The sequence below is a fragment of the Chelon labrosus genome (assembly GCF_963514085.1).
Source record: "Chelon labrosus genome assembly, chromosome: 21".
NCBI classification, from domain to species: domain Eukaryota; kingdom Metazoa; phylum Chordata; class Actinopteri; order Mugiliformes; family Mugilidae; genus Chelon; species Chelon labrosus.
Window position 1 is genome coordinate 2582381 of NC_140354.1, and position 9691 is coordinate 2592071.

At 41.9% G+C, this 9691-nt stretch overlaps 1 protein-coding gene across 1 annotated transcript in view; it reads left to right on the forward strand.

Moving 5' to 3' along the window:
• mybpc2a (myosin binding protein Ca) overlaps positions 1–9373 on the forward strand; it is a gene marked incomplete at its 5' end in the record, with an annotated part of 44727 nt that extends 35354 nt beyond the window's left edge. Inside the window, 13 exons of the mRNA XM_084570006.1 lie at positions 404–543; positions 801–960; positions 1307–1411; positions 1576–1764; positions 1904–2038; positions 2599–2766; positions 3157–3245; positions 4056–4251; positions 5354–5493; positions 6297–6456; positions 7617–7753; positions 8332–8518; positions 8816–9373. Of these exons, the coding sequence (XP_084426132.1) occupies positions 404–543; positions 801–960; positions 1307–1411; positions 1576–1764; positions 1904–2038; positions 2599–2766; positions 3157–3245; positions 4056–4251; positions 5354–5493; positions 6297–6456; positions 7617–7753; positions 8332–8518; positions 8816–8850 (1841 nt within the window). The 3' untranslated portion in view covers positions 8851–9373. The remainder of the gene's footprint in view (positions 1–403; positions 544–800; positions 961–1306; positions 1412–1575; positions 1765–1903; positions 2039–2598; positions 2767–3156; positions 3246–4055; positions 4252–5353; positions 5494–6296; positions 6457–7616; positions 7754–8331; positions 8519–8815) is intronic.
• Positions 9374–9691: the final 318 nt, after the last annotated feature.

Sequence of the window (9691 nt, forward strand, 5' to 3'; positions counted from 1 at the left end):
AGTCAAGAACAAACTGATTTTTATCTGCTGTTAAGTTGTTCTTTGAACTACTCCCTCTTTAAAATTGAGTGGTCTGCTCATGAAATGCATCAGTGACAGATGATGCCCCTGTCTGAATGGATAAAAAAAATATATATAGTATATTGAATTGATGTGGTCAAAGGATCTGACAAGAAATTGACTTAAATGTTGAAAATGTTAGTGGCTCTCTTGAAAGCCTTGTTTGTCATTACTCACAAACATACTCCAGTATATTCAATTCAATTTTATTTATATATTGTCAATGACAAAACAAATTGGCTCAAGTCACATCAAGTATTCAATTTAATGTTGATTCATAGCAACTTTGAGACAAAATGATTATATTTTTTTCCATCTGCTCATGTAATATCTACAATGAAAGACCCTCCCAAAATCCACCTGGACACCAGCAGCACTGGCAACAAGAACACCATTACCGTGGTGGCTGGAAACAAACTTCGCCTTGACGTTGAGATCACAGGAGAGCCGGCCCCCACTGTGTGCTGGATGAAAGGAGACCAAGTGAGAAAGAACAGAGAGGATTCTCATCATTCACCTCATACACACCCAAACACGTCAGCTACTTTCTATGTTTGTGCGTCAATCAGAATATCCAGCTGTTATTCACCGAACAGTACAAAGGAAAAATGAAACATGCACTAGAGTGGGAGTGTTGAATCACCTGTCATTGTTGCAGATGTCGTCATGCGACACCATCCTCTTCTGCTATGTCTTTTGTTTTGTCTGTCTTCACTCTGTTCTGCCCTGTGGTGCTGTAGGTGGTGGCTGAGGATGAGGGACGGGTCCGCGTGGAGACGAGGAAGACCCTGAGCAGCTTTGTAATTGAGGGGGCAGAGAAAGACGATGAGGGCAACTACTCCATCACTGTTACTAACCCTGCTGGGGAGGACAATGTTAAACTCTTCATCAAGATCGTGGGTCAGTGGCTTTTTCTCACACTTGCCTCATTGTTTTTTTTTTTCCTTTTTTTCTTGCGCCCTTTCTCTTTTATTTTCTGGACTGTTGAGAGCTGTAGGTCCTTGAAATTGTATTTTGCCTGTATGTTGTAGCCACTACAATTTACGAACATGCTGTATATATAATTAATGTAAAACATCAGTTATTCATTTAAATCAGTAGGGAATGGATTGTACATTAAGTGTTGACCCTGGAAATCACATCTGCATGTTTCCTCACCCATACTGTACAGCCTCAGAAACACTTCCCATGCATGCTCTCATTTCTCTTTCTGTTTCATCTTTCCAACTGTAACCTGCCTCTCCAGATGTGCCAAACCCTCCCGAGAATGTCATATGCACATCAGTTGGCGAGGACTCTGCCACAATCACATGGGATCCTCCTGCTGTTGACGGTGGAGTTCCCATTAAAGGTGCTGAAACACGCAGCATGTAATGTTTACATATGATGTCTCTGGAGAAAACAGCAGTTTATGATCCACTCTGTTTATTACATTGCAGTGTTATCAAACTCTGTTCCAAATAACACTGAGCCGTTTTTAACAGCTTCGCTGTGTGTTGATATTGCTTCCTCCAGGCTACCTGATGGAGAGGAAGAAGGTTGGCTCTTCCAGGTGGACAAAGCTCAACTTTGATGTTTATGAGTCCAACACATACGAGGCTAAGAAGATGATCGAAGGTGTACTTTATGAAATGAGAGTGTTTGCAGTCAACGGCATTGGCATCTCTCAGCCCAGTGAAAGCTCAAAGCCCTTCATGCCCATTGGTGCGTTGCCATTTGTCATTAGCCGAATGGTTAATTAACAGAGGCTTTCACACAATGCTCATTTTTAGGCAGCTTAACCTACCTTCCCATCTCATTTACAATGGGTATTAACGTATTAATTAGCTCTCGTCTCTCTCAGCCCCCACCAGTGAGCCCACTCGTCTCACGGTGGATGATGTGACAGACACTACCTGTGCGCTCAAGTGGCGTCCTCCAGAGAAAATCGGAGCAGGCGGCATCAACGGCTACATCATTGAGTACTGCAAAGAAGGAAGTAAATATATGCAAAATGGATACCACTTTATTCTCAGGTGCTATAGTGGGTTTGTAAGTTGCGACTATTGGTATTATTTAAGTCAACTGATTATGAATGCTTTGTAGATCTATCAACTTTTGTGTTATATAATGTTTACACTTCTCTGGCATTACTTTCATTGTCTTTCTAGCTAGAAAAGCCCTTTTGTGTTGAAGCAGCCTACCTGGAAATAATGATGTGTCATTTCTACTTAGTGTTCCAGTAAGCCTTGACAGTGGTACAGCATGCACAAAAGCAGGACCTCCACTAAGTGGAAGACAGCCATAATCAATACACAAGTCAAAATATCTGCTATGAAAATACCAGCCATAGTATTTCTTAGTTTTAGCCAAACAAAAGCTACAGTCTTGTATCATACGTACACAGTCCTTCCACAAGGTTGGGCTGGACAGGTGTTGCAGCAGAAGCTTTGGTGGGACAGGACTAATCAAACACTTTATTGGTGACCAATATACAGATCTTTCCTGGTTATTCTGATCTTCTGATTCCTTCTTCTCCTGGTCCGACTCCTCTCTCAGGTGACGAGTGGGTGCAGGCTAATGATGTACCATTGGAAAAGACCCAGTACAGGGTGAAGAATCTTCCAGTCGGGGAGAAGATGCTATTCAGAGTGGTGGCGGTCAACCTTGCTGGACGCAGCCCTCCTGCCACTCTCTCCCAGGCTGTCACTATCAGAGAAATCATGGGTCAGAAAAGAGCTGATTTTAAAAGCTGGTGTAAAATATGTAATAAATCCGCCTCTGTCAAAAACCCACTCACTGCTACTTCTACTTATGTGCCATCTGTACTAATGTTCAACAACAGTTCAAGAGTAGCACACAGTTTTTTAATTATAAACTATGCCTTTGTGTTTAAGCTGTTATAAAATTACTATAAACCTCATATATTGTTTTCTAACTACATGGTGCATAATTGATATTAATTAGTATTAATTTATGCTTCAACACACACACACAAATATACATAATACAAAAGCTTTATATGATATATATATTTACGCACACACATTTACATTTGTATATATGTATAGCATCACCCACTCATTCAGTTTCCTCTCTTCTGTATCCACCACCTAGAGAATCCAAAGATCCGTCTGCCTCGCAGTCTGAGAACCAAACTCATCAAGCTTGTTGGTGAGAAGGTGAACTTGGTCATCCCCTTTCAGGTAAATCCAGTTCTTATATATATATATACATAAGTTTGGATGGGCTCCGACTCCATGCACCACATAAAACAGGTCATTTCAAGTGAATCCCTGGGTATTGTAAGTAAAAATGAAACTGGGCCAAGTTATCCCATTTTACTACAGTGGGCAGCCAGGTTTAATTTATGGCTATCAGTATTACATATCCAAATGCACTCAGCGTGTGTGTTTTGGATAGTGGACAAAACCAAATACTAAGATTCCCCCATGGGCACAGTCTGACGGGGCACTTTTTCTTCTGGAATATAAATCAGATCTGTAAAGGTTGCTACCAACAGTGAGTGCAATAGCTCAAAGGGTACAGGGGGCATTATAGCATTTGACAGCAACTTGCAAATTATGGCACTGGTAAAAAGAAGCTAACCACAAGTAGCAAAGGGAAAGCCATTGTTATAAATAAAAATAGTCAAGAAGAAAGTGAACCGAAGCTCTGCTACTGTTTGAAGCAGCAGATGAAAAGTCTTTTCTGAGACACAGAACCTGGCTATGTAATGTTCTCCTGGGAGAAAAGAGCACCCATTGTTCTGTCGTTTTATCCAAGAGTTGTAGAGCGTGTGTTTCCGTGGCTGTTTTCACACTGATGGAATATGAGGTGCAACTACAGTTGAGACATATTTTACTAGACTGGATGCCCCCAAATATTCTTCAAATTGAGATTCATTTCTGTCTCAATAAGCTAAAAAAAAAAAAAGGCACAAGTATTCAAGAGTATTTTCTAAGATCGAATGAATTTATTCCTTGAAATATGAATGTCCTTCATTCTGACTGCAGGGTAAACCTCGCCCAGTTGTGACCTGGTTCAAAGATGGCATTCCCATGGACGACAAAACTGTGGGAACTCGTACCAGTGAGGTGGACACCATCCTCTTCATCCGCTCTGCAGAGAGAACCCACTCCGGAAAGTACACCCTGTCTGTTCAAATTGAGAACATGTCAGACAGCGCTGACATACACATCCAGGTTGTAGGTCAGTTCCCTCATTGCACCGACACCCTTTTAACTTCAGTTAAAGAGTCACCCCCACATCGCATGTTCTCTCATTAAGATTGGAACATCTTACATAATACATACTTCACAAGGTTCACGAGTAATAACCTGTTTGGAAGGGGATGATGGCATGAGCTAAAATCTGTGACATGCGAAGAGTTTTTTCAAATATGATGATAATTCCTCATTTCATACTTCTTGGGATCTGTGACTCAAAGCAGCAAATCATCAAAGTGCACATTCCTCTGTCTCGCATAATCCTGGCTCCTGCCCTGCCACGGCGGCCGCCAACTCATTCCTCAGCTTACGCCATGTATTCCTGGGTCAGGGATCTGGGTGGATTATTTGGTGGCGCTCCGCTGAGATTATTTGCGTGTAGACTCGGATTAAGTTTGAGGGCTACTCTGTCACTTCCTCGGCTGAGAAGGTTGAGCTAATGAGAAGCGCTGATCACCTCTAGTTGATCTATTTGAGAGGTACAGGGAGGATTAAGGAGTGAAAACGGCAGTGCTGCTCACTGCTGGTACTGTACTCCACAGAGGAGAGTATACAAAGAAAGATTAATGACAAATACATTACTGCGTTGTACAGTTTTCTGTACTGTGCTGTGTATGGTGCAGGCCACACTGAAGGATTGATGATATACATCGCATCCTTCTGCTCTGTCCTCCAGGCAGGCAAAGTATACTATTTCTTTGTCATCACCGTGCCAACAGTTTTTTCTAGTAATGTATTCAGCTATCACCACCTTCCCTTGATCTTTTGTCTTTTGCTCTGTTAATCTGTCAATCGTTGTAATCTGTTTTTATCTCACTAATCTGTCAAATCTCAGCCACTGTAAGTGTTGGTTTCTTTCTCTTTGTGGGGCTTCCCTGCTCCAGATCTGTTTGAACATTTCTCCCCCTGTATGCATTTTTAACTTGGCAGGAAAAAGAGTTATCTCCAGCTATGCATGTGTGGACCACTTTCTCAGTATACTTTAGCTATGCAGTGTAAGGATTTTGTATGAAACTATAAACCAGACAGCCTGGTTCTTGCAATATCCTCCAACTCTATCTCGTCTCTTCTCACAATCCCAACAGAAAAGCCGGGTCCTCCCATTGCCGTGCATGTCACAGATGTCTGGGGCTTCAATGCTGCACTGGAGTGGAAGCCACCCAAAGATGACGGCAACTGTGAGATTATCGGCTATACCATTCAGAAGTCTGACATGAAGACTAAGGTACGCATGAAAGAGCTGGAGGGGAAGTCATGGGAGGTAACTCAACAGCAGACATACTGGAGGTCTGCAAATCTTTTTCCGTTTGTACATTGTATTTTAAACTCTGACATATATTTTACACATAGAATGTTTAATGTGAAGCATTCAGCTTGTGGTTTAAACAAATTTTTGTTGATAATAATTGTAGATCAAATGCACACAAAGAACCGTAACCTAATTCATTGCTTTGAGGAGTAAAAACGCACCGTACACTACCTGCCCAGCAATAAATGGCAGACAGACACAGCTAACTGGCTGTTGAACACAGTATATCATGTAGCAGCTAAAGAACTACAGTGGAGACCAAACACAGAGACGGAATGCTGGACTTCCACTCATCAGATGGCCACAAACATGACTCAAGATAAATCATAATAAATCCTTAGCTAGGTTGTATACCAACAAGTCTGCCAACATATCTTCTTAAAATGTAAAAAGTCTATGATTTGTTTACAGCTCGTTTCTTTATAGCTATGTGGAATCACATGATGTTGTTCTAACTGTTGTTGGTCTACAATAAAAATATCACATCAGCCACAAACTTTAAGCACTCATGCTACATCTCATATGCTTAGAGATGTGTCACATACAGAAAGCCCAAGGCCTGCCACGTTAAATGGATAGACAGGAAGGTGGACTAGAGGAACATGGATGCTGGGGATTGCAGAGCCTTCAGCTTATATAGATCTCTCATCCTAAGCCACTTTGAACCTCTCTTTCTCCTCACTCCATCTCTTTGTCGGTCTCTGTCTCTCTCATATCAGGAGTGGTTCACGGTATATGAGCACAACCGCAGGCCCAGCTGCACTGTGTCTGACCTGGTCATGGGGAACGAGTATTCGTTCCGAGTGTTCAGCGAAAACATCTGTGGCCTCAGCGATGAGGCTGGCATCAGCAAGAACACCGCTGTCATTACCAAAACAGGTAATGAAATCCCTGCAGAGCACTGCACACTGTAACATGATAGTATTGCTTTTGATGCCAAGCTACATCTAGCGCATGCTGAGCTGTAGGCCACATTGTATTCAACTGAAGCACTAAGTGAGCATCAAGGCATGTAATTGATATGAAGAGAGGAATGTATCAGAAATGTTGATTAAATAAAAATAAATGGAATCAAAAATATGTAAATTCTTTACTATAGAACAACATAAAAATATGTGTGATTAAATGTGGCTTGCAGTTAATTACGTGAACATGAAAATGAATTCACACTGATTATGCTAAACAGAAATATTCTTTGACAGTGTGTTAAATACCATTTAATACTGTCCGCAGATTATGAAAGCAACCAGGCTGGGAAATTAACACCTGCCACCAGCCAACTGCTTCTACTGTTGTTCTCTTGTTGCATTTGTCTACTCTACCAGAAAACTTGGCAGCCCACCAGCCAATCTCTTTTGTGTTCCAACACCAGTCTGGCCTGTAAAACTGTGAGGACTGTTGATCATAGTGTCCACCTGACCTCAGGATAAAACAAAAGTCAGTTTCGTTCATGGATAATTTAAAGGGTAGCCTGCAAATCGAAACAATTTGCTGATGTGGTATGGATATTATACGAAGGCAAAACAATCCCAAAGCAGCGTAAAGTGAACAGTAGTTTAATAATGAAGCATCTATGTTTTACACATTCTCTGAACAGCTTTAGATAGTTTGGTGTGAGTTAAATTACAGCAATCCTGTCAAAACTGAAGCACATAACTCTTTTCTGCAGTATATACATTTATTCACCAGAATCTTTTCAGCCATCTGGCATACATCTATCTTTTTAACAATATTATAGTGCATTTACAATTAACCATCAATAGGTAAAATGGTTGGTTATCCATAATTATTGCAAGGAAGCAAATTATGTGCTCTTCCATTCTCACATTCATCACATAAGGAAAGGAGAAACAGCTTCAGGCAGTACACTGATTAAGTTCAGGTAGCTGAAAGTTTTTCCAGTAAAGCCCAGTGTGCTGGAGGAGAACTGTGTATGTTTTTTTTTTTGTTTTTTTTTAAATTTAGCTTTGCATTGAAGCTCACACTGGTTTAAACGTTACAGTGTATAAGTGTGTGTGTTCTCAATGACTCTTGTCCAGGTTTGGACCGCAACCCTTCAACCTTCAAGGAGAAGGACATGAGCCGCTCCCCCAAATTCACAGCTCCTCTGGTGGACAGAAGCGTGGTTGCAGGTTACACCACAGCCATCAGCTGTGCCGTTCGCGGCAACCCCAAGGTATTTACATCTCTATAATAAAGGCTGTTTGTTAGTGGAACTATGTGACTGAATATAACTGATATTTACATTATATATAAATGTAGTTTATACATATGTCATAAATGGATAGTCAAATAAAGTCAAAAAATTGGATTGTCATTTAGCACAGAAGGCCGTGTCTTGCACATGAAATGATACACTACAGCATTACAGCACCATCCTGCTTCCACTTTACCTGCTCTGGTCCCTCATAGCTGTGCTGCAAGGGTACGCCACAGATTTCATGGTTTGTGTTTTTTGAGAGCGAGCGTACAAGTTTTGAGTGCAGAACAGTCAGAGAGGATTTGATGCCTTTGCAACAGGAATGTATTTTTATGTCTGAAGCTGGAACAAGAGGTGGAACAGAAAGATCTTTGAACACACTTTTTTTTTTATCCCACCGAATCGGCAAAGATTTGTCAAGCCAAAATGTTGACCTAATTTCACCTCTCCTACCCCTCCCCACATGCCTCGCTCTGTTTATTCACTCCCTCCACCTCCTCCTCTTGTTGCCTCCTTCCCACCAATTTTGTCTCTCCTGACACACTGTTCCTTAGCCAAAGATCATCTGGATGAAGAACAACATGATCATCGGTGAAGACCCCAAGTTCCTGATACAGAACAACCAGGGTGTGCTGACTCTGAATATCCGCAAGCCAAGCCTGTTTGATGGTGGCAGATACTCCTGCAGGGCTATCAACGATCTTGGGCAAGACGAGGTGGAGTGCAAGGTGGAGGTTCGAGGTATGCCGGCTGAACTTCACTTCAAATAAAATCATAAATCCAAAGTAGAGAGTCGGAGCATGACCTGGGTCTCTTTCTGAGTGTCCTCAATAAAGCTCAACATGACAAATACCCTTCTCCCTCAACCCTTCTCATGAGCTCTCCTTCTGAAACTGTAGATGAAATTTATGCTATGCTAAATATAACTCACCTTATTGTATTTGTCAATTAAAGTTTCAGAGCCACAGATGACTCTGTGTGCTGTAGGATGATCTGCCGGCCTCTCATGCTAATTTAAATATCTCTTTTTCTCCACAGTTGCACATGAGAAAGGAGAGGAGGCGAAGAAATGAACAAAACCACGAAACAGCAGAGGATACAGCTGAACAGGAATAGTAATGGATTATGTATAACGGGATAATCATGAATAAATATGATTAGAATAGATCACTGGTGAGGCTCTAAAGCCACCCTCCTTCCACATATGCTTGGCTTTCACTGCTGCTATGACGAATGCCACATAGTAATATGCCATAAATTCTTTGAGCAAGCTGCCACCTTGTCACAACCTGACTGAGAGAAGCCACGGTAGTGTAGTAGCACTGCCCTGCTGTGACCACACACAGATGGATCCTTCTTATCTGTGAAGTGGACCTGTCACTGAACACACTTATAAAACAGCCTTTCATCCATTACGGCTCCCTGTGTTGTCTGTTTTGTGTCCTGGACGTTTTTATAGGTTGGTATGAATTTATGATTGTGATTCAGCTGTAGCACTGAAACCACAGCGGTGTGACTGAGCGGCTGCACACCGCGGCTTCCTCACTGCGGTGTTTCAAGTGGGATGTGTGAGCAGGGGCCCGTCTTGGCCCTGCGATGGTTCAACGGAGGGATCAATATTCAGCCAGGCATGGCCGACATCATGGAGTAACTAGGATTAAAGATGTTCTTATACACACTGTAGCCCTGCCGTGTCCATCATACACACATACACAAGGTACACGTGTTACAGATATGCTCTTCCTCTATTTACCCATTCCCACATGCTCTCATACTACATTCCTCGTGGCATGACCTGTAGTGGTAGACTTTTACAGATACATGGCTTACACTCATGCACATGCAAACACAAACACACACTCCAAATCAGGATCTCATTAGCATCACACACTAGAGACTAATTAATGCACCCAT